Raw genomic sequence first — 15802 nt, forward strand, 5'->3', positions numbered from 1 at the left:
AAGTGTTGGAGAGGATGGAAAATTGAATAAAAAGTCGAAATAAATCTGATTTATCACATCCTGTTTGCATTTATTATGGGCTCCTCCTCAGTGATAATCCCTCTGAAAATAGAGATTTATTGCTTTTGCAACTGGATTTAACTATAACTAAGACTAAAATATAAGGGATTGAACCCAGGAAAATAATTGCCAGACTCATTTCTTCAGAAATGAAACCTCGGTCTCTCCTTTCCAGCCTCTCTCTGCCTTTCCCTCCCAGCCAGTGGGCACTGCAGGGACAGACCCCATGTGGTTTTTGGGAATGTGACATCAGACTTTTCCATTCCTCTGGGCTTCACTGCCTGCTCCCAAAAACAGGATTTAGGAGTATTTGAGAGCCTCTTCTCTTTCTTATGAAGACCAAAGTCTCACTCTGGAGGAAAGAAATCATCAGAATTCTAATGTTGGGTGAAGGAACAGCCCAGATCCTGATCTCCACAGGTTCTTCCTTGGCTGCTGAACCAAGGCTGTGGTTTTCTTGCCAGTGCTGCAGCTTCCCCTGGGACAAGCACAGCACTGAGTGGAGCTTCCAGGGGTGTTAATTCCTGAGCTTTTCCATGAACTATTAATGTCAGTCCAATTCTCCAGTGAAATAAACCACAAAGACCATTTCTTGGGTACTCCCTCAACTACTGAAGCCTTTTCAAACCTGCTTAGAGTTTATTGTGGGGAAATGGTGGGAAGATGCTCCTTCCCTGATGCTTCACCCACCCATCCCTGCAGAGCTGGCACCACAGGAGGCACCAAACTGCTCCAACTCCAGCAGGAGTTCTAGAACAGAATCACAGAACATGCTGAGCTGGAAGGGACCCACCAGGATCATCGAGTCCAGCTCTTGGCCCTGCACTGGACACCCCAAGAACCCCACCATGGGATTTCCAATATTTTTAAGATCAGGACATACCAGAAATGACATCTAACTGCAAAAGCATCCCCTGCTCTTACTCAGGTTTGACTTCCTGAGCTCCCACAGATGTGGAAAACCAGTGGCAAGTTATCCAGGGGTTGGGGGGCAGCAGAGGGTGTGTCACAGGCACATTTAGGGACACTTCATTTGTGACATCTCCAGTAATTCCCCAGGTGAAGCAGCAGCTCCTCAGCCCTCCTGCACTCCCAGTGTGGACAGGTTTCTTTGGAGCCTCATCCAAGCTCCTGAGTTGGCTCCTTGTTCTCAGCCACCCTCCTGAGGAACCCATCTCAGTGAGGCCATTTCTGGACCTCCATGGGAATGTGGCCCACAGAATCCCCCCCATCCCATCACCCTGTTCCACCAAAGCCTTCAGCTGCCCCACCAGCCCCCAGAGCCTCCTTGCCTGGTGCAGCTCTTCCTTCAAGCCCTGGTTTTGCTTACAGGGATTACAACTGCCCTGCTCAAGGTGATGGATTTATTTAGAAAAATCTCCTTTCCTTTCCAACAGATAAAAATGGAATTAGAGCACAACAGAAGCACAAGGAAATACAAATGGTGGCCTCCATGTACACATTGATTGATCAACTTGAGCAGTCCCTGAAGAAAGGTTGTGGCAGTGGAGTGTGGTCTGAGCTATCCATGGATTCCCCAAAGCAGGATCCAGGGAACAAAGACCAGTCTGGGAAAGCTTCAAGCACCTGCAGCCTTCTGGGGTTCTCATTTTTGTGATTTCCTGCATTTTCAGGGTCTTGGAATGGGATATTGTCACAGGAGAAACAGTCTCAAGGTGAAACTCCAGAGCCCCTAAAGTTGGATCTGGAACTTTGTATCCTGAAGCAGAAGAAAATGTGGGTTGAGTGAAACCATTTCTTGCCCAGCTCTCAGCTCAGTGTCTTCACTGTGTTTTGGGAAGGGTCCTCTGGCTCTTCCAGGGCAAAGGTTTTCCATCCTTCCTGTGTCAAAGTGTGTGCCCACTCCTTGGAGGACGAATATCACAGTCCAAAGGCATCTTGAGCCCTTGGACAGGATCTTACCCACTTTAAAAAGGAAATAAGTGTTATAATTTAAATGTTTTCTTACTCAATGCCTCTGGAAAATAAAAAAAATGAACAAAGAGAATCTGTCAGAAATGTTTTAAAAGCTGTTTCAGAATAGTGACCTTGTATAAAATTGAGTTTCTCCTGGATGAAGCTTTATTCAAACAGGAGATTCATTTAAAAACAATTAATTACATAATCCCACACAAGTTTGGTTTAGTCTTTCCTTCCCTCTGGACCTACTCAAGTTGGAGATTTGTAAACCAGACCCTTTGTAATACAATTTACTACATTTTGGGTCAAGAAATTATTTGCTTGTCCAGATTCTTCCCTTCCAGCAGGGACTCAAATCACTGACATGTTTTAGGTTCTTTAGTTTATGTGGAGTTTTTTGGTCAAATTTGCTTTTTGGCCCTGTTAGAATGCACAAAACACCCTGAATTATACAGGTTTCTGTTTGGGGTTATTTTTCTGTAGGAAACAACAATAACATTTATAGCATTTTGTTTAAGAAAGGTGCATTTTGGTCATAAGTGGGGATGAGCCAGAGAGCCAGGAAGGAAAGGCAACAGTTTATATACATCACATTTGTGTTTTCTCCAAAAAATGACCAGAAAGCCAAAGCAGGGAACAGAAACCAGGCACTAAAACCAAAAATAATTATTAATTACAAGAAAGGGTTGCCAGAGCCCTCTCATCTGAAGCTCAAACCTCCCCATGGTGGCTGCAGCCCTTTGGTGCCACGTTGCATTTGCCCAAAGCTGCCTAAAAAAACCTTTAAGCCCCAAGTGTGTGAAGTGCTGTGGGTAAATAAAGATGTTTTCCCTCAAGCACAGGTGCCCAGGGAAGCCAGTGGGTGTATGAGGGGGCACAGCCCAGGGGGCACCAGGAAACACACACCAGGGGCAGGGGGGTGAGAGGGAAAAGCAGCAATTAAAGGGCTCGTTTGGGATGCTCCATTAAACCTCAAATTCCTTGTACAAGTTGTGGCAGCTCCAAAGGTTGGCACAGAGAAGGGGGAAAATGAAGGGGGATTACTTAGACACGCTGCAGGGGATGGCAGGGCTGGGTGACCTGTATGCCAGGCTGGTATTCCCTGGGAGCAGGGCCTGGGGGTGAGGGCATGTCCCTCTGGCTCTTTCATGGAACCAGAGAGTCACAGAATAGGTTGGGTTGGAAAAAAAGATCATCCAGTGCCACCCCTGCCATGGGCAGGGACACCTCCCACCAGCCCAGGCTGCTCCAAGCCCTGCCCAGCCTGGCCTGGAACACTCCCAGGGCTGGGGCAGCCACAGCTTCTCTGGGCACCTGTGCCAAGGCCTGCCCACCCTCCCAGCCAGGAATTCCTTCCCAATATACCCTCTAGCCCTGCCCTCTGGCAGTGGGAAGCCATTCCCTGTGTCCTGTCCCTCCATCCCTTGTCCCCAGTCCCTCTCCAGCTCTCCTGGAGCCCCTTTAAGCACTGGAAGGGTCTCTGAGGTCTCCCCAGAGCCTTCTCTTCTCCAGGCTGAACGATTCCACCCCTCTCAGCCTGTCCCATGGCAGGGGTGCCCTGGAGCATCTCCTGGCACCTCTGGGGCATCCAGGCTGCAAACCCATCCCTTACCTGCCCAAGCACAGCCAGCAGGGCTGTGGCTGGCAAGGACCTCCTGGCCAAGGTGAGACAACCCCGCTGGCCACCAGCATGGCAGGAGGTTGAAGCCTTTCCAAGGGGGTGGGAAGAGACAGCGAGAGAAGGAGGGAAAGCAGCACCCACCCCACCCCGCCCTCCTGCACCTCCGTACCCACCAATCACACACACAAACTTACATTTGCACCTTAAAAAACTGTTCCTCTCTCGCGCCTCGGTGCCCCGGGGGGCTCCAGTCAGGGCTGGTCCCTGGCGCGGCCACACAGGGTGGCATCGGGGCCAGGTGGCTGCGCCAACCCCGCGCCCCCGGCGATGCCCACGGTGCCCTCGGCCGGCCCGGGCCCCTCCGGCCGCCGCCTCCTCCTCCTGCGGAAATTCCCGTTGTCGAACATCTTCTCGCAGTTGGGGTCGAGGGTCCAGTAGCTGCCTTTGCCTGCAGAGAGAGGAAGAGCCGTCGGGGGGTCCCGCGGGGCACCCGTGCCCACACCCTCCGCAGAAGCACAGCATCCTCCAGGTTGGCAAAGACCTCTGAGATCATCGAGTGCAGCCCAACAGCACCTTGGCTACCAGACCATGGCACCGAGTGCCACATTTAGTCCCTTCTTTACACCTCCAGGGCAGGTACCTCAACCAGCCCTTCCCATGCCCAGCCTGTAAAGAACTTCTTGCTGATGCCCAGCCCAACCCAACCCTCCGGTGGCGCTGTGCCCCTCTGGCCCTTACCCGGGTCCTCCTCGCCCCGCGGCACCTTCCTGAAGCAGTCGTTGAGGGAGAGGTTGTGTCGGATGGAGTTCTGCCAGCCTGCCCTGGCACGCCGGTAGAAGGGGAAGTTCTCGGCCACGAACTGGTAGATCTGGCTGAGCGTGCGGCGGCGCCCGGGCGCGCTGTGCAGGGCCATGGCGATCAGCGCCGAGTACGAGTAGGGCGGCCGGCCGGGCGACAGCGGCGACAGCGGCGGCGACAGCCCCGGCCACCCCCGCCCCGCGGCTCCCGGCGGCAGCACCGCCCCGGCGGGCGGGCACGGAGAGCCTGGGCCGCCGGGCCAGGGGAAGGGGCTTTTGGGCAGCTCCGGGGGCCGGGGCGCTGGGAAGGCAGCGGAGCATCCCGCGGGCTCCAGCGTGTCCCGCGCGGGCGGCGGCGGCGCGGCCGGACCGAAGGGGTGCATGGTGCGGGGGAGCCGAGCACAGCCCGCCCCGCCGCTTGAGAACCGCCTGGGTCCCGCTTGAGAACCGCCTGGGTCCCGCTAGAGCAGCGCCTGGGTCCCGCTAGAGCAGCGCCTGGGTCCCGCTAGAGCAGCGCCTGGGTCCCGCTTGAGAACCGCCTGGGTCCCGCTGGAGTACCGCCTAAATCCCGCTGGAGTACCGCCTAAATCCCGCTGGAGTACCGCCTAAGTCCCGCTAGAGCAGCGCCTGAGTCCCGCTGGAGTCCCGCTAAAGTATCACCTGAGTCCCGCTGGAGTACCGCTTAAATCCCGCTGGAGTACCGCCTAAATCCCAAATCCCGCTTAAATCCCGCCTAAATCCCGCCCGCGGCCGCAGGACCTCCCGAGGGCCGCCCCCCGCCCGCCCCTCCGCCTCGCACAGTCCGGGCAGGTGCCGGGACAGCGCTCCGAGCGCGCCGCGGGCTGGGGGAATGGGCATGGAAGGGTTTCATAGGCAAAGGGCGAGGGTTTGCCCTTGGGAGGTGGGCAGGGAAAGGACGTGCACCTGTTGGAGCGAGTCCAGAGGAGGGGGTCAAGATGATTAGAGGGATGTGGCTGCTCAGCTGAGAGAGAGGGAATTGGGATTGTTCAGCCTGGAGAAGAGAAGGCTTTGGGATGACCTACCTGGGGCTTTCCAGGGCTGAGGGGAGCTCACAAGAAAGATGGGGAGAAATTATTTACAAGTGCCAAGGACAAGTGACAGGACAAGAGGGAATGGTTTCCCACGGCCAGAGAGTGGGTTTAGGTGGATATCAGGAAGGTCCTGGCACAGGTGCCCAGAGAAGCTGTGGCTGCCTCATCCCTGGAAGTGTCCAAGGCCAGGCTGGACAGGGCTTGGAGCACCCTGGGACAGTGGAAGGTGTCCCTGCCCACGGAGGGAGTGGAATGAGATGATCTTAAGGCCCTTTCCAAACCTAATTGTTCTAGGATTCTGTGAATTTGGGAAAACCAGACCCAGCTGATCCCAACTTCTGCATCCTTCCAGTCAAGTGAACAAAATCTCACAGCCCCAAGAGCCTCATCCTGGACCAAGAAAATTACCAGGAGGTCAGGAAAAGAGAGAAAGGTGAGTGAACCCATATGCACATTGCACAATTAGAAAGAGCTGATTAATATCACTGGCAGGGTATTCATCTGAATATCAGTTACTTCAGGCATATTTTTAGATCTGCCTTCAGATCTCAGAGGTGTGAGGGGTGATATTCCTTCCATTTCAGTGAAAATAGTTCAGGAAACAACCCAACCCCAAACATCAGACTTCAAGTTATTTAATTTCCCTGCTCTCAGTGATTATCTGGAGACATCCAGCAGCAAACTGACCTCCAGGTATCCCACCCAGCTGCCCATGGAGGCTGCTGTTCCTCAGAAAGGCTGTTTGGTTTTCCATGGCATTGCTTGTCTGTGTGTCAGGGAAAGGTGGAATGTGTGTTTGTCTGTCAGGTCGAAGCAGAGCAGCAGAGTGACATTATTTGTGTTAATCTAATGCCTCATGGCAAACTTCATGTGGGTTGGCTGAATTTTTGTGTAAATTGTACACATGTACCATGCAAACAAGAGGATTTATTTCATATATTTTCTGAACACACCAATTTACAAGCCCACAGAGAGCTCATTAAATTGTCCCTTTCTCAGCTGAGCTGACACCCGAGGACACAAACCCACATGTTTGTTATGCTGACTTCTTTTTGCTTTGCAGAAACCCTTTTACAGGCAAGCAGCAATTCCTGGTAAACACCCAAACATAATTTAACTCCTTGATGATATTCTAACCCACTGGAAAAATACTTCTTGTTACAGAATGTCAGCTTTTTATAACCTTTTCTCCATTTCTTTAGCATCTCACCTGGACTCACAAGGTGAGGAACATGTCAGGGTGGCATGAGAGGAGATCTCAGTGCAGGTCCAGCTTCCTTGGGAGGGGCAGAGGAGGGGCAGGCACTGAGCTCTGCTCTGTGGAACCAGGGACAGCACCCAGGGAATGGCTGGAGCTGTGCCAGGGCAAGGGCAGCACCCAGGGAATGGCTGGAGCTGTGCCAGGGCAGGGGCAGCATCCAGGGAACGGCTGGAGCTGTGCCAGGGCAGGGGCAGCACCCAGGGAACGGCTGGAGCTGTGCCAGGGCAGGGGCAGCACCCAGGGAACGGCTGGAGCTGTGCCAGGGCAGGGACAGCACCCAGGGAACGGCTGGAGCTGTGCCAGGGCAGGGACAGCACCCAGGGAACGGCTGGAGCTGTGCCAGGGCAGGGACAGCACCCAGGGAACGGCTGGAGCTGTGCCAGGGCAGGGGCAGCACCCAGGGAATGGCTGGAGCTGTGCCAGGGCAGGGGCAGCACCCAGGGAATGGCTGGAGCTGTGCCAGGGCAGGGACAGGGCACAGGGAATGGCTGGAGCTGTGTCAGGGCAGGGACAGGGCACAGGGAATGGCTGGAGCTGTGCCAGGGCAGGGACAGCACCCAGGGAATGGCTGGAGCTGTGCCAGGGAAGGGACAGCACCCAGGGAATGGCTGGAGCTGTGCCAGGGAAGGGACAGCACCCAGGGAGTGGCTGGAGCTGTGCCAGGGCAGGGGCAGCCCCCAGGGAAGGGCTGGAGCTGTGCCAGGGCAGGAACAGCCCCCAGGGAAGGGCTGGAGCTGTGTCAGGGCAGGGACAGGTGGGATCTCAGGGAAAGGTCCTTCCCCCAGAGGGTGGTGGGCACTGACCAGGCTGCCCAGGGCAGTGGGCACGGCCCCAAGGCTGTCAGAGCTCCAGGAGGGTTTCGATGATGCTCTGGGGCACAGGGGGTGACTCTTGGGGATGGTCCTGGGCAAGGCTGAGGGTTGGACTGGATGGTCCTTGTGGGTCCCCTCCAGCTCAGCATGTTCTGGGATTCCGGACAGCTCTGCAGTGGCTTGGGCAGTCTCTCCTACTTTTAAAAGCTTCATTCGCTCAACAGGCCCTTTTCCAGCAGGTTTTCCATCACCCTCCATCTCCGGGAGGCGATCCCGGCCAGCTCTGGAGAGTCACCTGCAGAGCTGGGGATCGAGCGCACGGAGCGCCACCGAGTCCTCCCAGCGCCGCCGATTCTCCCAGCGCCATTCCCGGGAAAAGCAGGAGCATTCGGGCAATCGTGGGGCGGCGATGCCATCTAGTGGCACCGTGCCCGGCTCGGGAGTGCGGGGGGGTGCACCTGCCTTCTCCTTGTCCGGGCACCGGCCCCGCCGTTCTGTGCCCTAAAGCCCCAAATCTGGGCTGCGTTAGAGGGTCAGCTCGGAAGAGACGCATTTCTAACAAGCAGTGGGTTGGAAGGGACCCTAAAACCATCTCATCCCACCCCCTGCCATGGGCAGGGACACCTCCCACCAGCCCAGGCTGCTCCAAGCCCTGTCCAACCTGGCCTTGGACACTCCCAGGGATGGGGCAGCCACAGCTTCTCTGCCCAACCTGTGCCAGGGCCTGCCCACCCTCCCAGCCAGCATTTCCTCCCCAATATCCCACCTATCCCTGCCCTCTGGCAGTGGGAAGCCATTCCCTGTGTTCTGTCCCTCCATGCCTTGTCCCCAGTCCCTCTCCAGCTCTCCTGGAGCCCCTTTAGGCACTGGAAGGGGCTCTCAGGTCTCCCTGGAGCCTTCTCTTCTCCAGGTGACCCCCCCAGCTCTCCCAGCCTGGCTTTGAAGCCCAGACTGCTTTGGGTTGGAAGGGACCTTAAACACCATCCCATCCCACCCCTGCCATGGGCAGGGACACCTCCCACCAGCCCAGGGTGCTCCAAGCCCTGTCCAACCTGGCCTGGGACACTCCCAGGGATGGGGCAGCCACAGCTTCTCTGGGCACCTGTGCCAGGGCCTGCCCACCCTCCCAGCCAGGAATTCCTTCCCAAAATCCAATATAAACCAGCACATGGAATCCTGGAATTGTTTGGGTTGGAAGGGACCTCAAAGCCCACCCAGTCCCACCCCTGCCATGGGCAGGGACACCTCCCACCAGCCCAGGCTGCTCCAAGCCCTGTCCAACCTGGCCTTGGACACTCCCAGGGATGGGGCAGCCACAGCTTCTCTGCCCAACCTGTGCCAGGGCCTGCCCACCCTCCCAGCCAGCAATTCCTCCCCAATATCCCATCCAACCCTGCCATCCATCACTTTGAAGCCATTCCCTGTGTCCTGTCCCTACATGTCCCTATCAAAAGTCTCTCTCCAGCTTTCAGTTATTTATCTCCAGCCTCAGTTCTTTATCACCACCAGCCAATCTGAGACCCTGCATTGGCTGAAAATGTCCTGGCCAAGGGCAGGAATTCAGGGCTGTGCAATTCCTCCTCATCCCATCCTGTGGGATTTGCTCCTCTGCAGCAAGTGGGAATAAATTCCATGTTTATACCCAAAACAGTTACAATAAATCTGAAGGAGTGGAGTGCACAGAGGCTGGTTGGGACATTTAAATACAATAATTCACCTTGTCCACTTTTCACCAGCAGATGCAGAAATTAGTGTTGAAAACAGCAAAGTGGCTGCAACTGGAAAATGAACTTCTGGGCATGTGATGAGCAGAGCAGGGAGAAGACACTGCACATAACAAGCATTTATCTTCTTAAATTAGTGGCTTTAATTCCTCAGGAAGCAGCTCCTTTTGTGAGCTATGAAAGGATTAATCTCTGCTTAAGAAAACCAGGACTTCATTAGAAAAAAATAAAAAAATAAAAAATTGAGGTGCCACCAGCAATATTTTGTTTCAAAACTTCTGAAGTTTACCCAAGATTTATAGAAACTGTCCCTTATAAATTTATAAGCTACATGGATAAATTGATGCTTTTATATAAAAAACTGAGCTTAATTTTGCTGCTTTCTGAGTAAAATGTTCCAGCTTGACAAGCATAAGCACAAAACAGGCTCAATAACCTCACCCCAGGACAAGATCAGACATTTCTTCACCAAGTTTTATTTCAGTCTGCTCAGATTTGGTCACTTTTTTTTTTCTCCTCATTAAAATGCTCAGAGATCGAGACCTGGAATTCAGAAGGAGCTCTACTGAAAAATTAATTCCCTGCAGCATCATTAGGGAGCAAAGGGGATCCCAATCACTCGCCAGCAATTTGAAGAGGAGCAACTTCCAGAGGCCAGGCAGGAAAATCCATCCCAAATACTCATTAATAATGGTAAAATATGTAATAATTATTATATATAGTGTTGTAATGCAGATTAGAAAGCTGAGGAAGAAAATGCAGAAAAGAGCAGAAACAGAAATATGGCCCTAAAAAATAAATCCCTTTGAGGTACCAGTGGCTGTACCTGGAGGGACTGATATGTAGATTTTTCTACCAAATGACCAAATGAAAGCTGGCCCAGGACTGACCTATCACTGCACTACCAACCCCCCTATTTCAACACCACCATTTCCAACCCAGGCTCAGAGAGCAGCTCCCACTACCCACTGGGAACACTGGCTGACTTTCTGCCTGGTAAAAGTCAGCCAGGAGCCTGTAATTACAGAGAATATCTTCTGGAACCTTCCACCTGAACGGTGCCATCCTCTCAGCAATACATCACTGGGCTCCCATTATTGCACTAATCCATCAGGAGGCACCAGCCTGGGGTGCTGCTGGGTGGGAGTGGGCTGAGCACCACACACTGAGGACTCCTGCTGATGGATGGACTGGTGGGTCATGGAGAGGAACTTCTCAGGTGGATCCATCTCCCAGAGACAGGGCAGTCTGCAGGGAACAGCCCTGGGTGCTGCTGGGTGGGTGTGGGCTGAGCTCCACAAACTGAGTTCTCTTGGTGATGGATGGGCTGGTGGGTCATGGAGAGGAACTTCTCAGGTGCTCCATCCCTCCAGAGGCACAGAAGCCTGCAGGAAACTGTCCTGGGGTGCTGCAGGGTGGGTGTGGGCTGAGCTTCACAAACTGAGTTCTCCTGGTGATGGATGGGCTGGTGGGTCATGGAGAGGAACTTCTCAGGTGGATCCATCTCCCAGAGACAGGGCAGTCTGCAGGGAACAGCCCTGGGTGCTGCTGGATGGATGTGGGCTGAGAGCTTCACAAACTGAGTTCTCCTGCTGATCGATGGGCTGGTGGGTCATGGAGAGGAACTTCACAGGTGCTCCATCCCTCCAGAGACACAGAAGCCTGCAGGGAACAGCCCTGGGCTGTTGCTGGATGGGTGTGGGCTGAAAACTCCACAAACTGAGTTCTCCTGCTGATGGATGGGTTGGTGGGTCATGGAGAGGATCATGAACAGCCCTGGGTGATGCTGGGTAGGTGTGACAGGCTGAGAGGTCCACATTGATGACTTCTGCCTATGGATGGACTGGTGGGTCATGGAGAGGAGTCTCCCAGATGGATCCATCCTCCCAGAGACAGAGCAGCCTGCAGGGAACAGCCCTGAGGTGCTGCTGGATGGGTGTGGGCTGAGAGCTCCAGCACATCCTGGTGATGGAAGGGCTGCTGGGTCATGGAGAAGAGTCTCCCAGAGGGATCCATTCCCTCAGAGACACCACAGCCTGCAGGAAACAGCCCTGAGGTGCTGCTGGGAGAGCTCATGGGCTGCTTTGCCCTCCCAGGGAGGGAGGAAGGGAGGGATGGGGGTCCTTGGCTGGTCTGGAGCCCCCAGCACACCCCCGGACTACCAGGGAGGGAGGATGTGGGGCAGGTGCTGAGAGCCTGCAGAAAACTAGAGGGGAGAAACTTCTTGTTTGACTATGTTCTGTGTCTAAAGGGCCTTTCAAGAGGCTGGAGATAAGAGGGGAAAGAGGGAAGGAGCTGCTGCCCTTGGATGCCAAGGCAGAGGGCCTGTCCCAGCTGTGCCAGGGGCAAAAAGAGCCCTAAATTCCTGGAGATAGGAGGGGAAAGAGGGAAGGAGCTGCTGCCCTGGGTGCCAAGGCAGAGGGCCTGTCCCAGCTGTGCCAGGGGCAAAAAGAGCCCTAAATTCCTGGAGATAGAGGGGAAAGAGGGAAGGAGCTGCTGCCCTGGGTGCCAAGGCAGAGGACCTGTCCCAGCTGTGCCAGGAGCAAAAAGAGCCCTAAATTCCTGGAGATAGGAGGGGAAAGAGGGAAGGAGCTGCTGCCCTGGGTGCCAAGGCAGAGGGCCTGTCCCAGCTGTGCCCTCCTGCCATCCCTGTGCCAGCCAAGCAGCACCTGCACCGTGGGGAAGTGTTTGGTGCATCCAACACCTGAGCTTTGGCCTGGGCACATGAGGAGGGATATCAAGAAACATAAATGCTGTGTAATAGGAGAGAAAACTGCCAGATATTCCTAGATTAATTAATAACCCACTGCACCTTGAGGCAATAATCAGCAGTTAATAAGCTGCAGGAAACACAAAGGAACAGAGAGGAAAAGGGAGTTCAGCCTTTGAGTGATGCCTGCCCTGTGTTTGGACAGGGCTTGGAGCAACCTGCTCTGGGAAGGTGTCCCTGCCCATGGCAGGGAGATGGAATGGGATGATCTTTGAGGTCCCTTCCAACCCAAATCAATCTGTTATTCCATGATATCCAAACTTTGATATTTGGAACCTTCCATTTCTTTGAGATCTGTTCTAAGGCAGAGTGACCTCTACTCCAATAAACTTGAAGGTGAAATCATATTGTCTGAAGGTCGCAGTTCATCTGATTTTTTCCCTTTTAGTTGCTCATAAGAACTTTCCAGGAGTGATTGGGTGTTTGCTTAGGCAGGGTAATTACTTTGCATAAAGCCTCTTCCTATTATGGAGCTAATAAAACCAGCAGCAACATATATCTTGGCCCAAAGAGGCTGGGAGTTTATTAAAGTTTTAAATTATGAATCCTGCTAATGCAGGGTAATAAGATCAAACAGCACAGCAGGAGTAGTGATCATTCTCCTATTTTTGTCTACTATTGTGTAGTTATTAGACACCTTGTCCCTTATTAATCTTCTTTGACCTTCTTCCACAAATTCTCCTTCTCATAAAACTGAGTAAGTGCTGAGAATGATGATGTGCCCACGAGCTCCCAGAGGGATGGCAGGGCACAGTGTGGTACAAAATGCAACTGCTACAACAAATGCCCTGGTGAGCCCACCCCAAACCCCTCTGCTCCTCCCAGCTGGGGTGGGACCTGTTGGGTCACAGCCAAGGGGGTGGCCTGGAGTGATGGACACATCCACATTCCATCACAGTAATGCAGATATTGGAGCTGGGGGGGCTCAGCTTGAGAAAAGGAGGCTCAGGGAGGACCTTCTGGTTCTGCAATCCCTGCCAGGAGGGGGGAGCCAGGACAGGGGGTTGGGCTCTGCTCCAGGGCACAGGGACAGGAGGAGAGGGCACGGCCTCAGGCTGGGCCAGGGCAGGGGCAGGTGGACATCAGGAGGACTTTATCCATGGAAAGGATTGTTAAACACTGGAATGAGAAGCCCAGGGAGGTTTGGAGTGCCCAGCCCTGGAGGTGCCCAAGGCAGGACTGGCCGTGGCACTCAGTGCTCTGGGCTGGGGGACAAGGTGGGCATCGGTCACAGGGTGGGCTCCAGGGGCTGGGAGGGCTTTGCCAAGGTGGGCATTGGGCACAGGGTGGGCTCCATGGGCTGGCAGGGCTTTGCCAAGGTGGGCATCGGGCACAGGGTGGGCTCCATGGGCTGGCAGGGCTTTTCCAACCTAAATCATTCTGTGTTCTAAGACTGACTTCAGCAGAATATGGAAATGTAATTCCTTAATGTCAAGAAAGGGCTTTGAGTGGCAATAATTTGAATAACAACTTCCTGTTTTCTAGAGAAGAACCTTCCAGTGGAAGGGCCAACCCAGGATGTGCCAAAGCAAACACAAAACCTTCTCTCCAAAGTCTTCTTTGTGATTTCAGTGCAGGATCTGCCACGTTGGAAGACAGCCAGTGTGTTCCCACAGCATTCCCTGTTGTGTTGTGAAAGGCTGCAGGAGCAGGGCCGTGGCCACCTGCAGAGGGACGTGGGACAGAGGAGAGCTCAGCACTTTGCTCCCTCCTTGTCAGCACAAAGCACAGCCCCAGATTTCCCAGATTCCCCATTCCATTGGGAATCCACGGAGCAGCAGCAGCCAGCAGTAGAAATAAATCTTTCTTTTGCCTTGTAAGATGACTGTGCTGTACAAAATTTTAAATTTTTATGGAATTTATAACTTCTTTGCATCGATCCCAGCACTGCCTCTGGAGTGAGACAGGTAGGAAGTCTCTGCCAGGAAGTTCTTTTCAAAGAAAAGTTTAATTCTTGTCTCTTGATTGATTTTTTTTCCCCCCTTATGTACAGGATAATGAAGAAAAAAACCACTGAGCTTGAAGCTGATCATTGTGCTCTGATGTTCTGAAATAAAATCTTTTAAACATGGAGGGCTCACAGGAGCAGGAATTGAGCTCTCCAGCTGCACAGCCAAGACCTCCTGAGCTCTGAGGTTAATGTTCTTCAAGCAAATGCTCTGGTTGAGACATGCTGGTGGCAGCAGGTGGCTAAAGAGGTTTGCCCAGCGTGGAGAAACTCAGCTTTTAAGGGCTGTTACCATTATTTCATGTGTAAGCAAAAAGCACATTCAAACCCCTAAATCCCAGTTTGCATCACTCCATGGGCTCTGCAGGAGGAAGGCACAGGGAGGAAAGCACAGCAGAGGGAGGAGGTGTAGCAGCAGTGACCCCCCCCAGGGCACCACAGCCTGGAACTGAGGGGCTTTAGGACCCCATGGGTTGTCATATTTCATACCTGGTGCAGGTGTCTCTGCACATCTCAGGTGGTCTCAGGAGGTTGGAGCCATCAGTCTGTGCCCACCTACAGCTCCTGGGACCATCCCACCCATGCCTGTTGGCTGCAGCTTCCACTGCTCCCTGCTCAGCTGAAGGAACTGAAGGGCCTGGAGCACAATCCCTGTGGGGAGAGGCTGAGGGAGCTGGGGGTGCTCAGCCTGGAGAAGAGGAGGTGCAGGGGGCAGTTCATCACCCTCCACAACTCCCTGAAGGGATGTTGTACCCAGGTGGGGGTTGATCTCTTCTCTCGGGCAACCAGCAGGAGAACAAGAAGGCACAGCTTGAGCTCTGCCAGGGGAGGTTTAGGTTGGATATCAGGAAGAAATTCTTTGCAGAGAGAGTGCTCAGGCATTGGAATGGGCTGCCCAGAGAGGGGGTGGATTCCCCATCCCTGGAGGTGTTTAAGACCAGACTGGATGTGGCACTGAGTGCCCTGGGCTGGTGATCAAAATGGGGTTGGATCAAGGGTTGGACTTGATGATCTCAGAGGTCTCTTCCAACCCAGCTGATTCCGTGATTCTATTCTATGATTCTGTGAAGGGCTTATGGCTCCTCTTTGCTCTGAATTTGACACCCTCTGCGAGGTTTCAGTTGGTTTGGAGGTGCCCTCTGGTGCTGCTGTATTTATAGTCAGCACATTTTCAAAACACCTGCTTTGTGCACTCACTGCTTCTCTTTCAGGTCCAATTTCCTCTCATTTATTGTGGCATCTCTGTCTTTTCCTCAGTTTTGCCAGACAGTACTTTATTCCACCAAAGCCCAAGTCCTGCTCACTGAGGTAAGAGATTATTTAGGAAGGTCATTTCCCTGCTCTAGAAACACCGTGTGGTCTTGGTTACCAAACTGCTGTGACAGGACAAGAGGGATTGGCTTTAAATTAAAAGAAGATTTAGGTTAGATATAAGGAAGAAATTATTCCCTGGGAGGGTGGGCAGGCCCTGGCACAGGTTGGGCAGAGAAGCTGTGACTGCCCCAGCCCTGGGAGTGTCCCAGGCCAGGTTGGACAGGGCTTGGAGCCACTTGCTGTCCCTGCCCATGGAAGGGGGTGGCACTGGGTGGGGTTTAAGGTCCTTCCAACCCAACCCATTCTATGATAACCTCATCTGAACCTTGTTTCACATTGAGAGCCCAGGGCTGGCTTTTATCTTGAGCAAACAGGGCCAGCACCAGTGTAGCACAAGTTGATTTTTAATTAATTAGAGAGATGGAAAACTTTCCAAAATCGGTTCTGGCACTCAGGAGCTGATAGAGGCAGCTTGGCACTGCTGGGGAGGAGAAGCAGCAAGGTGACTGGGGCTGCAGCCTGT

The 15802-nt window shown here is 53.6% G+C and overlaps 1 protein-coding gene across 4 annotated transcripts; it reads right to left on the reverse strand.

Moving 5' to 3' along the window:
• Nucleotides 1-1410: 1410 nt before the first annotated feature.
• On the reverse strand, nt 1411-4946 carry FOXI2 (forkhead box I2). 4 transcript variants are annotated; one of them, XR_011698512.1, is made up of 3 exons: nt 4340-4946; nt 3796-4049; nt 1411-1780 (listed from the first exon to the last, which is right to left on the reverse strand). XR_011698512.1 is itself a non-coding variant. In XM_071563592.1 (2 exons), the coding sequence occupies exons 1-2, from the start codon at nt 4779-4781 to the stop codon at nt 3853-3855; spliced, it is 639 nt and encodes a 212-aa protein (XP_071419693.1). In that variant the 5' UTR covers nt 4782-4946; the 3' UTR covers nt 1411-3852. The 4 variants fall into 4 exon arrangements, 1 of the variants encoding a protein (XP_071419693.1); XR_011698511.1 differs by having other exon boundaries at nt 1411-1986; XR_011698510.1 differs by having other exon boundaries at nt 1411-2038.
• Between the last annotated feature and the right edge of the window lie 10856 nt (nt 4947-15802).

The sequence above is a fragment of the Pithys albifrons genome, chromosome 9 (genome assembly GCF_047495875.1).
Source record: "Pithys albifrons albifrons isolate INPA30051 chromosome 9, PitAlb_v1, whole genome shotgun sequence".
Lineage (NCBI taxonomy): Eukaryota > Metazoa > Chordata > Aves > Passeriformes > Thamnophilidae > Pithys > Pithys albifrons.

Coding starts and splice junctions, on each gene's coding strand:
- FOXI2 (XM_071563592.1), bottom strand. CDS start 4,781: ATGCACCCCTTCGGTCCGGCCGCGCCGCCGCCGCCCGCGCGGGACACG. Junction 4,050..4,339: donor GCGGGGCGAGGAGGACCCGG/GTAAGGGCCAGA, acceptor CTCTCTCTGCAG/GCAAAGGCAGCTACTGGACC.